Source organism: Pseudochaenichthys georgianus, chromosome 3 (assembly GCF_902827115.2).
Source record: "Pseudochaenichthys georgianus chromosome 3, fPseGeo1.2, whole genome shotgun sequence".
Taxonomy (NCBI): Eukaryota; Metazoa; Chordata; class Actinopteri; order Perciformes; family Channichthyidae; genus Pseudochaenichthys; species Pseudochaenichthys georgianus.
Genome location: NC_047505.1, coordinates 15,710,201 through 15,733,076, shown reverse-complemented (window position 1 = coordinate 15,733,076; position 22,876 = coordinate 15,710,201). Strand labels below are relative to the sequence as shown.

General features: G+C 42.6%; 1 protein-coding gene across 1 annotated transcript in view; it reads right to left on the bottom strand.

Moving 5' to 3' along the window:
* The window catches only part of kif13ba (kinesin family member 13Ba), a 63,201-nt gene that overhangs the window by 27,388 nt on the left and 12,937 nt on the right, over positions 1-22,876 (bottom strand). The window contains exons 5-10 of the mRNA XM_034078008.1: positions 5,471-5,483; positions 4,794-4,854; positions 4,580-4,672; positions 3,376-3,556; positions 2,291-2,378; positions 1,839-1,973 (exon numbers count right to left, since the gene is read on the bottom strand). Coding sequence (XP_033933899.1) covers positions 1,839-1,973; positions 2,291-2,378; positions 3,376-3,556; positions 4,580-4,672; positions 4,794-4,854; positions 5,471-5,483 — 571 coding nt within the window. The remainder of the gene's footprint in view (positions 1-1,838; positions 1,974-2,290; positions 2,379-3,375; positions 3,557-4,579; positions 4,673-4,793; positions 4,855-5,470; positions 5,484-22,876) is intronic.

Genomic DNA, 22,876 nt, shown 5'->3' with positions numbered 1-22,876 from the left:
ACATTTTGCGAAACACAATAGTGTAGTGTGTAGTTCTGGGGGGCGTTCGATTCCAGTTTTGGATAGTCTGGCGTGGTTTCGTTCCATTTCACACAGCTGTTTGACGCTGTAACCTTGGCGCACTGACACTCCAACATCCAATCCCAGACCTAGAAGAGTAATCACGGGCACTGTAGTCCTCAACGATAGCTGGGGATTCTGGGTAGTGTAGTGTCTTCGCCATCCTAAACTCAAACATTTTGACAATCGCAATGATGCTCGAACTGTCCCTTATAGGCCTACGTCTGTTTCCGGTTATTTTTATTTTGAAATTCAGTTCCTGACGAACGCCAAAAAAGACCGAGATTATGGAATTAAACCAATAAATAAAAGCAAGGATAATTGTATGTTATTGGTGAGTAAATAACAGTGTGTTATTTTGAAAAGAATAACAAATTAGAAGGAAAAAAAGATTTTAAAAATACGAGGCTCTGAGCCCATGTATTTTCCTCACAGACGTAAGGTAATCTTCGTCATAACTAGCAAACTAAACATCATGTACATGTACTGCACAACTAATTAGAAATAAAAACTCATTACTCGCATACAATGACATCAAAACGCATTTTAATGGCCAAATTAACCTTAAAATAGGCATTTTTCCACCGAGAATAACACGAAGGACAGCCATTGTTGTTGATCACGTGGTCTGGGAGCTGTTGCAGCGTCCATAGCAACCACCTTAGCAACCATGAATGTGTACACATTCATGAAGTAATCTTCGTCATAACTAGCAAACTAAACATCATGTACATGTACTGCACAAATAATCAGAAATAAAAACTCATCAAAACGCATTTTAATGGCCAAATGAACCTTAAAATAGGCATTATGAAGGTCCATGGGACGCCCTGCCCGTAGAAGCCTGACGGGCAAGGGGTCCGCTGTGTCCGCAATGAAGGTCTATGGGACGCCCTGCCCGTAGAAAATGACGGGAAAGGGGTACCCTGTACGTAATATAGCGACGGGGAGGGGCCCTGACCGTCCGTCAATATGTGACGGGATGAGAGTGAGAACGTGACACACACACACACACACACACACACACACACACACACACACACACACACACACACACACACACACACACACACACACACACACACACACACACACACACACACACACACACACACACACACACACACACACACACACACACACACACACACACACACACACACACACACACACACACACACACACACACACACACACACACACACACACACACACACACACACACACACACACACACAACTCCCCGTTTTCCACTGCATCAACTTCAAAATACTGGCCCTCACCTACAAAGCTCTCCACCATCAATAATATGTTTTACTATACCACTGTAGCACATGGATTGTGGGAAGAATGAGGGAAGGGAGTAAAGGCATTTAATGACTTGTTTTGATCAAACTCGTACACCATCTAGTGCACTGGGGTGGATGGGAGACATTGAAAAGGATTGACCTATTTAGGCATACTCTAACAACGAACGTAATACCATGCTGAATACTCCAAATATCTAGAGGATTTAACCAGTGATCGATTATTGACTGTTCCATTTTATTTATTTTTAAGTAAAGTTTAGCCTAAATTAAATGTAATTAAATGTGAAAGTGATTAGAGGCATACACAGGGGCATCTTTCACATAAAACAACGTTTCGCTGGCACGACATTTATTTGTCAGAAAAGGCAACTTCAATCGGTGATCAAATCTGTGCATCCCTACTTAAAAGAGTATTTGTTCCGTCTAAAACTGTGCCCTAGCCCAGCCTGTGTGTGTGTCATTTCTTACCTCGGACTTCACGTCTTTCAGTGTGTGTGTGAGGATGATGTTGAAGACAGCGTGTGATCGACTGCTCTCCTCATTCATGTTGGTGGCAGCAACAGTCCGAGACTTATTCCCCTCTGACATCAGCACCTCGATGTCCTGTAAGAACAAGAGAAATTCAACAATTATTACATATATAAAATTATAAAAAAAACTTTGAAGACTGTGAAGAACACAGGAATCATGCATAGAATTACAAAAATGACTTCTTTAATAGTGAATAACTTTAGTCTCCTGGAAAGCCCAATTTGAATACACAATGTATTTAATTTGGACGTGTTTATAACTAACCCCTTCCAGTTCGATTGGAGGGACTACAAAGCAAACTGCTGCTATCGGATGTGGCAGCCAGGATGCAACACAGCATTAGACGTCAGTGAATCAGCATGGCAAAAAAGCATTATAAACTATTTTACCTTGTAGCACGCCACAGCTAGTCGAGACAAGCCATCCACGTAGGGACCCAAAACCTTATGTTCCCTCACCCTCAGAGATTGTTTACCCCTGGAAAGAAAATAAAAGCAGGTTTAAAACGCAGACAAACAACTCTTGTTTGCACAAATTAAATATTACCATAGAGTACTCAACATTTTTTTTTCTATAATGACATTTTATTCTCTGTACCGTCGTCTGAATTTTGAAACGTCAACATTTTGATGGTCAATGACTGTCCATTGTCCCTGTTAAATGATATGAATTGTCCCAGATTTAAAAAAATGTCTTACAAATGATCTGATGTATAGGCTCAGGTGGTTCTTGCCATCACTACGACTGTCCCAAGTTCATACAGACTGTGTTAGCACTTGGCTCTCTGACCCTGGTTTAAACTTGATCCAGGCCGGACCACCTCATCATTCTGTGCTTCACGGCAAAGCACATATGGCTGTCAGATGGCCTGCTTCTCTTCGGCCTTTTTTACTGAGGTGAAAGGTCATAAAGTGAGAGTGGGTCAAAGGTCATGCTGTCTGGGGTGGCAAACACAGGCCCGTGGTGCTGATTTACTGCTGCACATGAACTGGACTCTGCCAGTGGCTGCAAGGCAGAGGAGTCATCTTTTCTCCCACCGACTACAGCAGCTGCTGGGACCACATCCACCGGCGACTTTCTCTAGTGATAACAACTTACTTCGTGTCAAATGTACTCAAGATACTGGTTGTTCAAGTCAACAGTAGGCTAACTTAGCAGAGACAAACTGGATGTACTTGTATTTAAGGTTGATCCAGCAGCCCATGACCGTTGTTTATCTGTGTTTCAGTCCAAATATCAGGGCTCCCATGGTGTGCATTTGGAAATCAATCTAATTTGAGCTTATTAATCACGATTGACTCAACATTTTCCGTTAGAGCTTCACACTAAAAGTCATAATTTGATCACTTCAGTGAACAATGTGTTACCGTTAAGAAGCTGCAACAACTATATTTTATACATAGACCCAAAGAGGTCTACAGAGAGGATTACATGGGCCACAACAAAAGGGTGAGAAGATTAGTTCGGGTCATACCCTTTGGGGTCGAGCAGATCTCGGACCTTCTCGTTGTAGATCTCCATGTAGGACACCTCAACAGTGAAGCTCTCCTCCTCCCGCTCTTCCTTCTGGGTTCGCATAAACAAAGCACTGCATAGCCGGGGAATCAGACCCGGCTGGTCAACTGAACCCATCATGGTGTACGACTTCCCCGAGCCTGGTTACAACACACACACAAATCCAATTAGAACAGGACATTGGTGATGTAATGATGAACTTCGAGGAACACAATTGAAGCAAGTTATGCCAATTCCACTGAGTCCTTGCCAAGATGGTGTTAGCGAGTTTGATTTGGTTATTGTCCAGATTCATTCAAGTCTGTTTTACGAATGAGCTTACAAAGCAATTAAGCTGGTGGTTCAGTCAAGGAGGCAACTTGGATTCAGAAGCATTTAGTTTGTACATTAATAACAAAAATAGGTGTTTTTTTGTATACTAATAAGACTAACAAAGCTAAGAGAGCACATGCAAGCACGGTGCAAACTTGTGGCTTAGACATAACTTTACATTGTCAGTTTTCTTTCTTATTTACATACTTAAAGGTGAGGAGAATAATAATATAATGAAATTAAGATGACTGCAGTAGCCATGGCAGACAACATGTTATTGTATAGCATTAGAAAGTGGCTTTTGTGTATACAGTTGATTGATTTAACAGCTCGAGCAAGTGTGTGGAAAGATGTGCTGTGTTAACACTTGACAGAGCAGAAGCTTTCAACCTTCCAATTCGACACATCCTCACTGACACTCCTCTCTTCATCGTTTTACAAAGAGCTTTAGGGCACTGTGCTAATGACGGAGAAGATCAATTGTTCATATGTGTTGTCCTGTAGTTATTGAAAGCTTGCGAAGGTAAAATTGGAGAAGCACGCACGCTTGATTATTTTTAAATTATCCAACTGATTGAAAACAGCTAATGGAGCCACCTTTTTTCTGAGAGGAGTCACTGTGAGGGAAACCTAATATAAGACTGATTTGTTATATCTGATGTCAGATTGACAGTGATTAAACGGAGATCGTCTAAATTGTATGCTGGCTCGGGTCTCATCCGTGGCGTGAACAACACAAAACACAACGCAGAGACCGCTTAACGACACCGGTTACACTTGGTAATTGAAGGCCTATTGTCCACCCGACCCTATGTTCTGTTATAGAATAGTTGTGTCTCATGGGAAGCTACCAGTTTGTCCATAGGCAAAGATACAGGCGTTGTAGCCCTGGAAGGCGTTGTGGAGAAGACTTTCCCCAAGGCACTGGAAGACCACTTCCTGACCTGGAGACAGACACAAGAGGAACTGTATTTTATTGCACAGTAATATGTAGTCTTAACTTGTTTGATTGGCCCATGAAAAATGAAAACTTTAATAATGTTAATGATCAGTTAATTGACTCACCGGCAAATTGCTCCTTATCCGTCTCATCCATTGACCAGAAACAGTAATCATAGGCAAACACCTGGGGAGGGAAACAGTGGCGGCACGTGAGGAATCTATGACGGACTATAATGGCGCCATGTTAACATTATGGGATTTTTTACCTTTTATTTGCATTTTTACATTTTCTTAGAAAACATCAATAAATATATAAGGGTGAAATGTAATTCAAATGGTAGCTTGTGTATTCATGTAGTCCCTTAAAAAAAATGTGTTTTTAAATACCAGTCAAATATGAAAAAGGCTCATATTTTTTTATTTAATTCGATTTCAATTGATGAACAAAGTTTGATACAAATGGTTTCTTTATTTTCCTCTTTGTGCAACCTAATGCACTTTTTATGTCTTGTGATTTTTAGGTTAGGGCAAAATGAGATTTTGTCTTCTGATAGAATAAAAGACAAACGCTGAGTCAAAAACAAGTTTTTTAAAAAGTGTCTTAGCAACAAGAATGAGGCTCTAATCATAAAAAAGCACTCATTACTCATTACTTTGTAACACTGTTTGTGGTTTATACCAGTTGACAAACTAAGCCAGATAATACAGCGTCTTCTTTGTTGACACAGATTATTCACGACTATTGAATTGGCTCAGTGTTAAAACAGTCTGTGAAATTCTGTGTGCGAGCATGCCGTTACCTTGGTTTGATTCCTGATGATGTCGGGGGGGGGGGGGGGGGTCAACAGCACCATGTGGAGAGATAGGAAGATGACATTAAGTGCACATGTTACAGAGGATGCATCATGTTAAGCCTTGCAGAGCATGCTTTGGCAATTTAAACAGAATACAAATCATTTTCCTAGCTATCCATTACTGTCCAAGCTAATTATTATGTGGCCCTGTTATTAGAAAAGATATTCGACACAGACGAGCAGAGACGGAATGAGAGACGAAGGCTGAACTGGAGTGGCTGGCCTCAGGCTCGGTCGCTTCAGTACACAATTAATTTAAACTCTGCCGTGTGCCTGAATAGCTTGTTTACATCTTGTGAGTTTGTCACATGTAAAAAAAACTCCTTAGGGTGATTTGGTAAGGGTTTGTGTCTGGATGTCAGGATGGGCTCTGCCTTCACATCTGAGGGCTCGGGTAGACGGGGGAAATGTCTGTGTGTGGGCATATGTGTGTGTGTGCGTGTGTGTGTGTGTGTGTGTGTGGGGGGGGGGGCACTGAAGCTGGCAGAGGGTGGAGGCAGAATCAGATGGTGGCGGAGAGGGGTCACTGGGTCGCCAGTGGGTCGGAGTCATGCTCACGAATGGTCTAAAGATAGTTGACATTTCGAGAGGGGGGTTGGCTCTAATATTTGTGTGATATTTTACAGTAAAAACTGAATAAATGTATGTATTTACACTGCAGACATATACCCACATGCAAACATGACAGAATTAAGCATACAGCCAAGAGCCATGTCCTTTAAAACCCATCTCCTCAGCAGCCACTCCTCTGGCATTGGAGGATGCCAGCGCATCAGGACCAGGCTAATGATTTAAGATAGTTATGTTTTGAAAAACAATAAAACCACAGCATAGAGTTACAGAAATATAGCCTTCCTCTGCAGAACACAGACAAATAATACCAGATGTAAATTACAAGAGCACCGTTTTTTTACACCCAATTCAAGTTCAAGATCTGTTCCTAGACAGTCTGCTGATATGAGCACTGAAGGTGTCGAGATCGCCTATGAATCACACGGTTAATGCATTAACTACAGTGACGGCAAGTTTTCATTTTGTACATGAAATCACTTTGATGGTCAGCATGTTTTTGAAATGTGCATGAAAGTAAGTTGGTAATAATAAATAAGGGTATTGTGAAAAAATACTATAATAGCATTAAAAGCAACATGATCTGTTGTAGAAAGTTGCAAACGTCATATTACAGATAATACCAAACAGATTTCCAGATTCTCCATCTTTTCAAAAGTCAAATTCTAGAACTAAAGTGCATTTTTAAGATTTTCCAACGCCATATAGCAATTATAAATTGCATTTTGTATATGTTTATAGAGCATGCTTATTATTGCACTGCTTCATCATCTTCTTTAAGAAGACATGGCATACTATGTAACATACAGTAAGCAATCAGCTGAGGCAATTTATTCAAAATCTAAGTATTTTACTATTTGACAGTGACAATAGCTGGAGGTGCCATTGCTATTTTTTAACCGCACTAATGAAAAGTCAATTCCTAGCAACATTTGAATAAAACCAACTAACATACTTTTCGTGTTGTAAAGTGAAAATCATCATTTGGGTATTAACTTCATCCATCTGATCAGCGCTTTAATCAAACAGGCTTACTGCAATATGACAATGTCATGACCAGCAGCCCGAGGGAACAGATTCCATAACAATGGCTTGTTTTCCCCATTGACTCATACACGCATTGCCCAAATGAATTTCTCTAATGTGTACAATTATTTCCTGTCCAGCGTTTCCATGAAAACATTCTCGTCCTAAAATTGATGCTTTTCTCTATTTGCTTTGTTCTGCTCTGATCTTCCTCACTTCAGGCCACCCGTAGTCTTCCTCCTCTTCTGTCTGTGCGGAGCTGGCCCAGAGGGCAGCTGTCAGTCAGAGAGTTACATCAAGTCAGATGATGAGGCCAGAGGAAGGGGATGATTAGAGGATAACACACTCACTCACACTATCCGTGGAGGACCCTAAACCCAGTTGTTCTATGTCTTAATAATATTGTCACCATCAATATGAAATGCTTGAACTTGAGCTTGAGCTATCTACTGTAGCTCTGACCCTGAGCTCTAAGCTGCATCACAAAAAAACCCTTCATTAAACATTTTTTAAACGTAGCTCTTGGTAGGATAGAAGCGCAGGAACACACACAAAGACATCCACACACCGGTTTCCTTTTAACCATGCACATTCTTCACAAAACGCCCAAGCCACAGTTCTTCACGAACCAGCCAGCTTCCAGTCCAATCTGTAATACTTCACATTTCACTGACACTCCACTGCTGACGTGCTGCATTCACAGAGAAAATGCATGCAGAGTAACTATCTGACGCCCTACTGATTCGAGCAGCTCTCTTTAAACCACGATGCAAATCGGACATCTTCTAGAGAAGCATTGAAATAGGCTGGGGTTCTATAGGGGGTGTCTTAGTGGGTTTTCATTGTCAAAATGTCAGTTATAAAAAAGGATATCTTAGTTGTGTAAAAAATAATCCCTTATCCAGAATTAGAATTTCTAATATTAAATTATGAATCCCGAATTCCCCATTATTTTTGTTTCCATGACGATCCTCTCTGGGTCTTTAAAGAGCAACTTGCAGGTTTTTTTTTTTTACTACATTTATGCTTAACCTTGCCTGAAAATTACAATTAAAAATGTTAATGCAGGATTTGATATGTTTTACAAGACATAAGGGCAGGAATTCAGAGGAAAAGGAGCCGTTTTGAGCTCTGCTACTAAAAACTGCTTTTTTTTAACGTCATACGTCAAACGCGTCATATTACATAGCAACTTTCTCAGACTCCTTCTCTGCCCAATCCGCGGTAGTAGTTTGTAGTTGGTTTGAGCGGTTGTGATTTAGTGAGCTGGTATTTGTGCAGGTTGCACAAACTCCAGCCTGTCAGGACATCGAGTCCACAGTTTCCCTCCCGGGAAAAGGACCGGAGCTAGCGTTCGTTCCTGGGTGCGTCGTGCATCCACCTCCCTGCAGCACATACTCTCCACAGCTTTATCAGGAAACCATATTCATTCATTCATTGTCTTACTAAAACGACGCCAGATGTCACTGTCGTGTATATTTCTGTATACTTTTTGGGAAATCTAGTGTATTCATCATTTTCCTACACATTTATTCACTGGTGTCTCTAACCTGCAAGTTGCTCTTGAAGTGCATCCTTCATGCCTTCTATCTATCTCTCCAACCTCCTCACACTCTAGGGGTGAAATTGGTGCAGCAGGTTTTGACGTACATAGTGATGACAGCCGTCACGATTGCTTCAAAAGCTGCAGGCGAGAAGGGTCGCCCATGTCTTGCACCGATTAACGCAAGCTAGGGGCTCTGCGACCAATGAAACGGGAGAATGAGGTAGTCAGGAGAACCGAGAGCCCGCCTCCCTCGGTCCTCGAACACTTCCATTCGTCCTTCCTCCCTTCGGCATGCTCCTCCGCTCTGATCACTGTCATTTAAAAGATGACTTAATGCATGGCTGCTCCCCCCCCCCCTCCGCTCTCGCCTTCTCTACTGTTCTTGCATTCTTTTTCTTTTTTTATCTCTCCGGGACTGTACCATCCACGGCTGTGTAGGGAGTGAGGAATGAGGAATGGAGGATAGAAAGGAGGCTGAAGGCAGCCAGGGGGGTTAGGGACGAAAGAGGCTGGGCCTGAGACTGGAATGTTAAGCTGAGAGAAACGGCATCAGTGTAACACAGTACATACGCCGGATGGAGCAGGACATGGAACAGGCTAATGGCAGCAGCACTGAGTAACGTTGTATGGGGCTTTAGTTCCCCACATATTGTGAAAATAGCAGACAGCCAAGCATATCCTATCTCCTTTCTGACAACTAGGTTTTAGGAGGAAAGCTTTAACTAAATCCAACTATATGTATTAGATACAAATATGATGTGGTCTCTTTATAATATATTGCTTGACAGTTAATCCTGAAAATTAAAACATAATCACTCCCAAAAAGGGCAGCAACACAAACATGTGTTTATTAATAATTCCTTGACTGATTGATTTTGACCATAGCTAGCTTATCGCGAGTGGAGCAAGCAAGAATCATGTATATGCATGTGCATGACATTAAGCCCTCACATCATAAAGGAACCCTTACTTTCCCTTTGTATCCATGTGATGCACATTAACTGAACCCCTGTGTCGTTAAGCTCTTTCATGCTAGTTTGCATACTCTTCAAAGAAATTAAAAAGCAAAGCTGACCTAGAAATAGAAATAGTTTGCATGGTTGATTTTTCCGCATCTAGGAACTATTTCACACGTAAGCAAGACATTTTCTTCCTGTACCATACAGGACACCATGAATTCCTGTAAAGATGCCAATTTCATACATTCCTTCCATCTCATGCGTATTTGGATGTTATCCGTGTGTTGGAGCTATATATTGATTTATATTATTTCGTAATTAAACATTTATTTTCTTGCTGTTTTTGCTTTGGTAATTGTATTCTTATTTAGTGTAATTGTTTTAGTTATTTGAAGTTATTTAGTATGCTTTTATTTTGAAGGTGGTTTTGTATGTATTTATTTTGGTGGGGCACCAGAGAGGACACCTGTTTTTTTACCAGGATAAGCCACAGGGAAAGAGTTTAGGTGAAACAACTGTACTTGATGATGTTTGGTTAATAAAAGACAAGAAAATAAATGCACAAAAAGAATATTCCTGCCTGGACTGAGATTAGCTTACTGGTGCCGCAGAGGCAGTTTAATTTTGGGTTCATTTTCTGTTTTATTTCCCTGTCATTTTTCTGCTACGCCGTGCAGTACAAAAAAACAAGGGCAGTGGCGACTATGGAATCCTCCCCACATACGGTATTTAGGAGATGGACCATAATGTCTGCTACCCTCCCTTTTCTTTGGAGCTACTATGCTGCTAGAGAATGGCACATGTATTGTTTCCTCCTCAGCTCTCAGGCTAAATGCTGACTCTCTTAATATTAACTCTGCTTTAAGGTCACAGAGCTAACTGATGTGTTTGCATTTTGTTTCAGTATATTCTCACTACAGCCCAGACAAACTTAGTGTGTGCTCATTTAAACTCTTTCTCCCATGGCTTACATTGTACTTTCTTAATGCGATGTGTGTCACCTGACAGAAATCTAAGATATACTTGAGTTACCTCACACATTTCAAATAATATGTTGCACTTAATCCCATGTTGCTAAATCAGTATTGTCACTGTTTAAAGCCGTATCTAAGCCTAGTCAAGTGGTCTGGAACTGGAAAATGGTGGAGAAAAGGCTCCAGTGTAGCAGTGGATGAATGACATCCTCTTTCCTTCACTGTTCTAAGCCTGTCATTATGCTAGTGGGCTGTTAGAAACTCCCACCATCACATGGATGGTTCAGGACTGTTTAACCACTTTGCCTTTATCCTGCATCAAAACGCCTCCAAAATCCTTTACGTGCAAAAACAGATTTCAGCAAATATAATACACAAAATGTCCAACAACATTCCAAGAAAGTGGCGGCACAGTCTCTTTTGTGAATCCCCTGGGAAACCAAGCCACTTGTGTTTGCCTCACTGATGTCTGACAGGAGACAGATCGTTGTCAGAGTGTGTCAACATCCAGCTTCACCAATCTAAAGCAAACAGCCTTCGGTCATCGTGTAGGGTCTGACAACACGGCTGCAGGGAGGCTAGCTGTCTGCTTATCTGACAGACTAGAACAAAGTGCCCTGGTCCAGCAGTTCAAACTCTGGAGGTTAGGACATCTCTAGTGGTAACCAAGTCATTCAGGGAGGGCGGGTGCAAAAGCAAAGAATTCCAGACAGCAAAAACAAAATGTTACCATCGCTGTCAGAAAGCATAGGGAGCTAGTAAATTGTAGCTTAGATGTTTTCCTGGTGGTCCTCTGTAAGCATAGCTTATAAAAAGCAACATACTCAAACTTCATGAAACAAGATTAATGTCAACACGGCAGTGAGTCACTGAGACAGGCAGAGTGAGGAACTTGAGACCTGCTGCCCAGTGCACTGCTGCTGGAAAAACTGAATCAGACACACCAGCAGAGCACAGAAGTGACGGATGGGGAGGGAGACAAATAAAAGAAGGAAATGAGCTGCAAGGGAGGGCCTGGTTTCAAATGACCCATGGGGGAGAATTCAAAAGTTGTCTATGGATGTTTTGATTGGATAAACAACAGATGTAAATCAGGCCTAATTTGGATGTCAGGATACATAAACATTCATTAAAGTAGTTTGTACAAATGTGAACATTGTTTGACATCAAACACTCAAACTTATATTGTTAAGCTTCTGGAAGGAACTGAATGTTGAATAGAACTCATGTTAAAGGGGCCCTATTGTACCCGTGTGTTACATTTGAGTGCATGTTAATGGCTGCGCTCGTTGTTTACTTCCATAACATAATGACATTTCTTTGTAACAATTCTATTGGATAGCGCTCCAACACATTGTACGAGATAGAGATGTCCCGCCCCTTAGCCTAAGTAGGTTGACCAATCACAACAGAGCCGGCCAGCTAACCAATCAGAGCAGACTGGGCTCTGGTTTCAGACAGAGGGTGAAAAGAGGTGCTGGGGCACAGGTAGTATGAGAAAGAGCTGTTTGAACCTTAAAGCATGGAGACACGTCCCAGGAGAGACACTACATACTGATATGAACCTGGAATTGAGGATAATACGACCCCTCTCAAGGTCCTAGGTGCCTCAAGGGGCGGTAACCCTCGAACCTCGTGGTGGACACCGGTGGTCAGGGAAGCCGTCCGACTGAAGAAGGAGGCCTTCAGGGATTTGTTATCCCGGGGGACTCCCGAGGCAGTTGCAAGGTACCGACAGGCCCGAAGGGCAGCAGCCTCATCCGTGGCCGAGGCAAAGCAGCGGGTGTGGGAGAAGTTCGGAGAAGACATGGAGAAGGACTTTCGGGCGGCACCAAAGTTGTTCTGGAAAACTGTCCGACACCTCAGGAGGGGGAAGCAGGGAACCATCCAAGCTGTGTACAGTAAGGATGGGACGTTGTTGACCTCAACTGATGGAGTGTTGGGACGTTGGAAGGAACACTTTGAGGAACTTCTGAACCCGACAACTCCGCCCTCTATGTTAGAGGCAGAGCTGGAGTATGACGGGGGATCGACACCAATCTCCCGGTGGGAGGTCACTGAGGTCGTCAAACAACTCCACAGTGGCAAAGCCCCGGGGGTGGATGAGATCCGCCCGGAAATGCTGAAGGCTCTGGGTGTTGAGGGACTGTCATGGTTGACACGTCTCATCAACGTTGCGTGGAAGTCGGAAACAGTACCGAAGGAGTGGCAGACCGGGGTGGTGGTCCCCCTTTTCAAAAAGGGGGATCAGAGGGTGTGTGCCAATTACAGAGGCATCACACTACTCAGCCTCCCCGGGAAAGTTTACTCCAAGGTACTCGAAAGGAGGGTCAGGCCGATTGTCGAACCTCAGATTGAGGAGGAACAATGCGGATTCCGTCCTGGTCGTGGAACGATGGATCAGCTTTTTACTCTCGCAAGGATCCTGGAGGGGGCCTGGGAGTACGCTTATCCGGTCTACATGTGTTTTGTAGACTTGGAGAAGGCGTATGACCGGGTTCCCAGGGAGTTACTGTGGGAGGTGCTGCGGGAGTATGGGGTGAGGGGGTCTCTACTCAGGGCCATCCAATCTCTGTACTCCCAAAGCGAGAGCTGTGTCCGGGTCCTCGGCAGTAAGTCGGACCCATTTCCGGTGAGGGTTGGCCTCCGCCAGGGCTGCGCTTTGTCACCAATCCTGTTTGTAATATACATGGATCGGATTTCGAGGCGTAGTCGTGGGGGGGGGGGTCTGCAGTTCGGTGGACTAAGGATTGCACCACTGCTTTTTGCAGATGATGTGGTTCTGATGGCTTCATCGGTCTGCGACCTTCAGCACTCACTGGATCGGTTCGCAACCGAGTGTGAAGCGGCTGGGATGAGGATCAGCACCTCCAAATCTGAGGCCATGGTTCTCAGCAGGAAACCGATGGACTGTCCACTCCAAGTAGGGAATGAGTCCTTACCCCAAGTGAAGGAGTTCAAGTATCTCGGGGTCTTGTTCTCGAGTGAGGGAACAATGGAGCGTGAGATGGGCCGGAGAATCGGAGCAGCGAGAGCGGTATTGCAGTCGCTTTACCGCACCGTTGTGACGAAAAGGGAGCTGAGCCAGAAGGCAAAGCTCTCTGTCTACCGGGCCATTTTCGTTCCTACCCTCACCTATGGTCATGAAGGATGGGTCATGACCGAAAGAACGAGATCGCGGATACAAGCGGCCGAGATGGGTTTCCTCCGCCGGGTGGCTGGTGTCTCCCTTAGAGATAAGGTGAGAAGTTCGGTCATCAGGGAGGGACTCGGAGTTGAGCCGCTCCTCCTTCGCGTCGAAAGAAGCCAGTTGAGGTGGTTCGGGCACCTAGTTAGGATGCCACCTGGGCGCCTCCCTAGGGAGGTGTTCCAGGCACGTCCAGCTGGGAAGAGACCAAGGGGTAGACCTAGGACCAGGTGGAGGGATTATATCTCTTCGCTGGCCTGGGAGCGCCTTGGGATCCCCCAGTCAGAGCTGGTTGATGTCGCCAGGGAAAAGAAAGTTTGGGGCTCTCTGCTGGAACTGCTACCCCCGCGACCCGACCACGGATAAGCGGGAGAAGATGGATGGATGGATGGACGGCCCCTTTTCAAATGTTACCCCTCCTCTGAGTCATAACTGAAATCTGAGAACACTGTCATGGTGCACATATTTTTAGAATCATTATAACTTTGAGGATATTATTAGCTCCATCATCCCTTTTATCTTCCATTTCAAATCATTTCAAATATTCTTGCCCTACTGCTTAGGCTAAATGACAATGTGGCAGAGAGGCAATGAATAGGCAGACACACTGGGTGGACGAGGTCTATTGTGTGTCAGGGCTGTTCAAGTCTGTTCAAACAGTCCTGTACATGGCCTTGTCTCAGTGATGTGTGGCATGTTCTCTCCCATGGCTCAGTAAACGAGAGGGTCTAATGGTTTCTAAGTATAGTAGGAGAATGTGAAGTTAGGAAGGCAAGAGACCACATGAGACCTCCAGCATATGTTCAGAGCAGGATGTTAAGTTAAACCTCACTAATGCATGACTTTGAACGTATTCTACCCTTTTAATCTATCTGCACATCCTTCAAACACTGGCCAATATCATTTCATTTAAATTAGTTTTCAAAAGCTAATTAGACAACGTTTTAACCCTCTTAGGATAATTACACAGTCTATGTTTAAGTATAGTTTAAAAAAGGAAGGGAGAATAGCTTAGATGTGGCACTATATGTCCAAAACCTCCAAAACAAAAACATCTGATCGATGCTGATGGAAATCTGTAGTGCATGCAGCTAGCCAGAGTCCACTCACTACTCAGGAGTAGGCTCTACAGCAGAGACAATCGACACCGACAGAGGAAAGTTCCATTTGAGAGCTGCAGTGAACCATTGAGTGGATAGATATCAGATGAACCCCAATGGGTGTCACTAATTATGTGGATGGGAAACTGTTACTCACAGCTCGAGAGAAACAGAAAAGCGTTCATCTATTTTCAAACAGGACTAATCCTCGGCTGCTCTGAACATCATGTCAGACTGTGGATAAGGAGTCTACGGCTAAAACAGGTGCATATACATGACGCAGGTAAAGGTTCCAGGAGAGGATGAAGAGAAAGGTTTCACTGCATCACAAAAGGCAGCGTTTAACAATGCAAGCAGCTACTTTGAAATGAAATACAATCAAGTGAAGTCCAACTTGAGCGTGTGGCAGATATGAGAATTTGAAAGGCTTATTGGATGCCAAAACACTGCACAGGGGCTTGTTTTGCTCAGAGACAGGACTTGAAATCTCTTCGTTACCTTTAAGTGTGACTTTCACAAGGTGAACTTTCACATTACAAAGTAATCCACGAGGAATGTGCGCTTGCATGCATTTGATTCGCCTCGCAGCACCTTGCTGGTTGCTGTGGCAGCTAAAATGTGGCCAGGATTATCTGTTCCATCTATGTGGCAGGGTCACATGACCTCTGACCCAGGATATCCTTCCCAGAGTTGAGTTGTTTGGAGTGCTAATGCCCTGTCTATCTTCTGTTCCACACTGTGCTTTTCTATTGTCACCGTTTTTCTGCACTGTAGCACTTTAATGCTAACAAATCCTTTTGAAATCTTTGTCAAAAAGTTGTGATATGTTCAGATTGTACGAGCAAGGACACTAGGAATGGCTATTTATGGATTCAAGTGAAGATGGATGAAAGAACTACCAGACAATGCAATGGAGGCAAGTTGATCAAAAGCATCTTGGAGGTGGCGCAGGATGCAGCACCTTGGTATTCTAGGAAATAGAGATCTTTTTAAGATACTTCATTTAAAATAGAAGAGAATATTTGCAAATGGCAACAGCTAATAATACAAGAGATTTAACATTCAATATGATGCACTGTATTTCTGCCTATCTACATTATTCCTCAAGTGTTATTACAGAACTAGTTTTCTGTTGTTTTGAAGACAATACTGTCGTCAATATAATTTAGGCATCATCTTGCAAATCCCCAGTTGGCTTTTGAAGATAAAAATAAAGAAACAAATTGGGATTCAGTCAAGAAGCTTCACTCTCTCTTGAAACAAAGGACATCCTGGTAATCCAGCCAGCTAAGCAAACACCATGCATCATCCTAACTTTACTCTCTTGGTACACCCGGTCCAGTCCGTCTCAACTGTTAAGCACTTAAAGCACTCTGTAAAAGCTGAGAGGAAGATATTCCTACAATGCAAACAGCATGGATATGTAAAATGGGGAACAAACAAACAAAATAAAAATAGCATCTGCACGCTGAGGGCAGCCATCAGTCAGTCCGTCCTCCTGCTGCTGCCTCCTCGCTCCTTTGTCACCGAGAGACGGAGAGACAGACTACAGCTCCGCTCTCGTTTTGTCCTCCATAAAAGTCACCGGGAAAGTTTATAGTCGACAGATGCTCGAGTAAACCAGGGTATTTTCCCCCGCTTCAATCATCTGCCCACTCCAGGAAGGGGCTCCACGGTCACTGGCGGCGACCCGGAGTTAACCTCCCCCTGTGTTGCCACGGAAACGGAAGAGCTGAGGAAAGAGGGAGGAAGCCAGGGCGCTGGGAGTTACAACCCGGCAAAGTGAAGGAGGACGGGAGCGCAATGGAGTCTTACTTTTTATGTGTAATTATCTCTGTCCGCCTCCATCTCGCCACTGCCAGCTGCCACATCGCGCACACACCACACCACACCACACACACACACACACCACACACACACACACACACCCCACATCACACACACCACACACACACACACACACACACACACAGCACACACACACACAAACACACACACACACACACCCACACACACACACCCACACACACACACACACACACACACACACACACAAGAACACACACGACACACTCACCACACACACACACACACACACACTACACACACACACACACGACACACACACACACACACACACACACACACACACACACACACACACACACACACACACACACACAACACCACACACCTGAAGTGTTTGTTTTCTTTTTCGCTCAACACTTCTCACTCCCATCCCGTCATATATTGACGGACGGTCAGGGCCCCTCCCCGTCGCTATATTAAGTACATGGTACCCCTTGCCCGTCAGGCTTCTACGGGCAGGGCGTCCCATAGACCTTCATTGCGGACAGCGGACCCCTTGACCGTCAGGCTTCTACGGGCAGGGCGTCCCATAGACCTTCATAATGCCTATTTTAAGGTTCATTTGGCCATTAAAATGCGTTTTGATGTCATTGTATGCGAGTAATGAGTTTTTATTTCTGATTATTTGTGCAGTACATGTACATGATGTTTAGTTTGCTAGTTATGACGAAGATTACTTCATGAATGCTAACGTTTTTTTGGTGGAAATGTGTTTTTCACAGCAAAGTCACCCTCTGTACTTGGACTTATTGGGAGAATTTAAAGGCAAGAACATCCCAAATATTCATTTAGGTCTTTATTTTAGACCTTTAGTGTTGCCGTCTGTGAGGAAAATACATGGGCTCAGAGCCTCGTATTTTTAAAATCTTTTTTTCTTTCTAATTTGTTATTCTTTTCAAAATAACACATTGTTATTTACTCACCAATAACACACAATTATCCTTGCTTTTATTTATTGGTTTAATTCCATAATCTCGGTCTTTTTTGGCGTTCGTCGGGAACTGAATTTCAAAATAAAAATAACCGGAAACAGACGTAGGCCTATAAGGGAAATTTCGAGCATCATTGCGATTGTCAACATTTCTTAGTTTAGGATGGCCGAAGACACTACACTACCCATAATCCCCAGCTATCGTTTAGGACTACAGTTCCCGTGATTACTCTTCAAGGTCTGGGATTGGATGTTGGAGTGTCAGTGCGCCAAGGTTACGCCGAGCGTCAAACCGCTGTTTGAAATGGAACGAAACCACGCCAGACTATCCAAAACTGGAATCGAACGCCCCCCAGAACTACACACTACACTATTGTGTTTCGCAAAATGTTCTATGGGACGTCTCTACTGAACGTTTTCGTTTTTCCCACAATTAGAAGTTGCCAGTATTAAACACATTGGTGTTATCAAATGTAAAACATATAATTAATAAATGGGTGAAAATCGCTTGTGTCCATAATGCGCAGCATTAATATATAGCATTAATATATACCCACATGACAGCTCATTGATACTTTGTAATTCTACTCCACTACAATTCAGAGGTTAACCTGGTATTTTTACTCCACTACATTTATTTGAGTTACTTTGCAGATTCTGATTAATGATGTGAAATATAAACAACCCTTAAATCAGACTTTAGTTACACCTGAGTAAAATTCAGGGAAGGTGATTGTCAAGTGCCAACAATCAGGAGAGATATTTGATAGTTGGTGCTTGAGAAGACTAAACATGTATCTGCAATTGACATTAATGGAAACGAGTAATAAAGTATATTCATTACTCGTTATTCTCTACTAATAGTTAATTAAAGACTATATATTATGGCTATTTTGCACATCCCTTTCAAGATTTCAAGATTTTAAAGGTTTATTGACATATCATATACACAACTATGGTGTAGTTATGCAATGAATGAAAAACTTGGGTCACAGGTCCCTCAACAGTGCATTACAAGACATCTATCAATATGTGTGTACCACCACCATTAAACTGTCATATTCTGCACATTTCTTATTCTATCTACATACATAAGAGTATAATTAATGTGTATAATATCAGTTAAAATAAGTGCTTCAACATAGTTAACATTGCAGGAAAGCAATATATTAGACGTTAAGTACTTTGTCAGGCTTAATATTTATCTGTAGATAGATACCCCCAAAGTTTTTTTCTTATTTAAAAGAAGACCTTAATCTGTTATTTAATGTTTAAATAAAGGTTAATTCGTTTTTCTGTTTTGCACCTCCTCCTATTAATACTGTTTTATTGAAGAGATCACCAGGGTTGGGAGGGTTACTTTGTAAATGTAATCAGTTACTGATTACTGAATACATGGCTCTGAAAGTAATCCGAATACAGTTACAGTTACGTGTCTTAAAAAAGTAACGTAATCAGATTACTTTCTTTTTCCATCACAGATGGGTATGTTTTGGTGAATTTCGGCCAGGGGTGTAGAGCTACATTTGTTTAAGCACCGGATTGGCAAAACAGGAGAGTGTGTGCACCAGTCTGCCTTGATCTATGAATTCATGTCCGGGACACTCACAGTATCTGCTGCCCACAGCTGATTAATAGAAGGAACACCTCCTTCACTTCATGAGATCTCTGCAGCGCCAGGAGGCAGCGGGAGGGTTAACTCAGCCTCTGAGAAGACGAGTGCGCCGCGCAGTGCCTTTCACGCACCGCCTTTCACGCACCGCCTTCACTGTGTTTACCTTCAGAAATAATCATTAGTAAGGCTAAAGAGCGACCGCAGACTGATGTGTGTTAACCACACACACCTATATATACACACACACACGCGATTTAAACGCAGACTTTTGTTCCTCCATGTTTCGTTGTTATTGTTTCACTGAGCGAGCAGACCCGCGATTTTTTTTCAAATGCTTTTTTGGTCCATCTGCGACGGTACAACGTTTTTGTGCGCTGTGATGATTCGGCTGTACCTTTAGTAATGAATATTAAATGTTGTGAGGAAATCTTTCCACCATTAATTCCAATAAGTAATCCATTCACTTCAGGTTTCCGAAAGTAACTGTAATCAGATTACTCGTTTTTCAAATGTAACGCGAGCTGAATACAGTTACTTGATTTTTGTATTCTGATTACGTAACGCCGTTACATGTATACATGTTACAACCCAACCCTGGAGATCACTTATAGTATCTTCTTGATTTTTTATATTCTATATTTCTATCACAGACCTTCTACTTTCCCCCTATGAAAGTATATGTACTCTTAATATTTTTTTAATCAAATATAACACATAAAAACAATAATTCAATAACGTGCTTTAACCACTAGGCGGTGCACACAAGGTACACACAGACACTTGTATGTACAACATCTGAAGATGTGTAGTTTTATTCATGCTTTCACATAATTTTACAGCATATTGCTATACTATTTCAGACTCAGTATTTACATTCAAAATTCAATCCAATTCAAATCAGTAATATCTTTAAAAACTACAAGTCCTTTTCTATCAGCTGTGCACCGTTATGGTGTAAATATAACCTATCTATGAATTATATCAAATGTAAAAGTCAGCCGAATTAGTGTTGATACTGCAAGGAGACGTATTGTGTGAAGAGAAATTGAAGATGTTGTTTAATTGTTGAATATATTTATGATCCACGTCAAGTATTCAGTTTCGGCGGCATTTCTTCAGTTTTTCCAAAGGTCTTCTCATCAGGGCTCTCTAAATAAAGAACTACGGCAGATCTGTAATATGTAATGCAGCCGAACCGTGTATTACAATGCCGTTATGTGATGACTTTCAAAGAGAAAAGCAAGAGCACTCGGAATTAAGTATTATTTTAGTCTTTTCAAATGTTTTCCGGATTTCATATAATATAAACACCAAATCCCAGCATGCATTGCGGCTAAAACATCCAATCAGCGTAGCTGAGAATCTTGGGTAATCGCTCGAAATGCTACGTCTGTTTCCGGTTATTTTTATTTTGAAATTCAGTTCCTGACGAACGCCAAAAAAGCCCGAGATTATGGAATTAAACCAATAAATAAAAGCAAGGATAATTGTGTGTTATTGGTGAGTAAATAACAGTGTGTTATTTTGAAAAGAATAACAAATTAGAAGGAAAAAAAGATTTTAAAAATACGAGGCTCTGAGCCCCATGTATTTTCCTCACAGACGGCAACACTAAAGGTCTACAATAAAGACCTAAATGAATATTTGGGATGTTCTTGCCTTTAGATTCTCCCAATAAGTCCAAGTACAGAGGGTGACTTTGCTGTGAAAAAACACATTTCCACCAAAAAAACGTTCATGAAGTAATCTTCGTCATAACTAGCAAACTAAACATAAAACTCGCATAAAATGACATCAAAACGCATTTTAATGGCCAAATTAACCTTACAATAGGCATTTTCCACCGAGAATAACACGAAGGACAGCCATTGTTGTTGATCACGTGGTCTGGGAGCTGTTGCAGCGTCCATAGCAACCACCTTAGCAACCATGAATGTGTACACATTCATGAAGTAATCTTCGTCATAACTAGCAAACTAAACATCATGTACATGTACTGCACAAATAATCAGAAATAAAAACTCATTACTCGCATAAAATGACATCAAAACGCATTTTAATGGCCAAATGAACCTTAAAATAGGCATTTTCCACCGAGAATAACACAAAGGTCGGCCATCGTTGTTGATCACGTGGTCTATGAAGGTCTATGGGACGCCCTGCCCGTAGAAGCCTGACGGTCAAGGGGTCCGCTGTCCGCAATGAAGGTCTATGGGACGCCCTGCCCGTAGAAGCCTGACGGGCAAGGGGTACCCTGTACGTAATATAGCGACGGGGAGGGGCCCTGACCGTCCGTCAATATGTGACGGGATGGGAGTGAGAACGTGTTGCGCACACGCACGCGCACACACACACACACACACACACTTCAGGCCGGCCCTGCTTTATACAGTCCACGGGCCAGCCTTAGTCACTGCTTCTGATCTGGCAGTCTGCAGTCAGCCCCGCCGGTCACAAGGAGATCTTTCTTTACGACCCAGCCGGCTTCCTCCAAGATGGCGGGTCGGTGATCAAGTGCGGCCTACTGGCTGATTTTGAAGCGTTTTGAACAGCTGTAATTATTACAGCGGTTTCATTACAGATGAAGTGATTAACTTCACAGTTGGTCCGCCGGGTGTTATATTTGAAACATTTCTGCTGGGTCTGATCCTACAGCAACATTCCATCACTCAGACACCCCAACACACATTTCTGTTCTCCGTTGTCAGGCCAAATCTAATCCGTCCTAATGCCTGAGAGACACTCAACACTCCCCACTGCATTTCCCACTGACAGCAGCTGGTTAACAGGGCTGAATCCCGAGCAACATCCAAAGGGGAATAAGTCAAGTGGTTTGAGTTGAATTACACCTGTCTCTAACGGGGAAACAGCTTCCGGCCAAAAACGACATTGCGTCGACAAAGGAACATTCCAAAGCAATCTGAGACAAGCTTCTCAAAAGTAGCAATCAGGAAATAGTAAACAAGAAAATTCCCTAGGTAATGAACATTGCTCACACCACAGTATGGATAAAATAAATATATAACAGCTGTAGAAAATGATGATCTGTGTGACAGCAATACAAAGGAAGTTGGAGACTATATGCTACAATTTTCACAATTGAAAGTATGCAGAATTAGCCACAAGCAGTTCCTGATTGCAAAATACCCATGCAGACAACTATCCCTGGATTACATCAGCACTAGAGAAATTTTAAAAATGGGATTCTCCGGCAAGTTCTTGATTTGAGATGGAAGATAAAAAGGGATGATGGAGATAATAATATCCTCAGAAAGCTCTAATGATTCTATACATATGTGCACCATGACAGTGTTCTCAGACATCTGTTATGACTCAGGAGAGATAACATTTGAAAAGGGGCCCTATTATCCTCATGTATGTTGTGCCTCTACTGTGACAAGTCTCCATGCTTTAAGGTTCAAAAGGCTCTTTATTTTGCTCATGGGTGTTATTAGAGGGAGAAACTGCAGTTACTACAACACCTACGTGATCCTGTCACCTCAAAGTATCAGTACCTCACATCTCTCAGTATTATTTTCTTGATCAGTGCTGCATAAAATGTAAACTACAATACA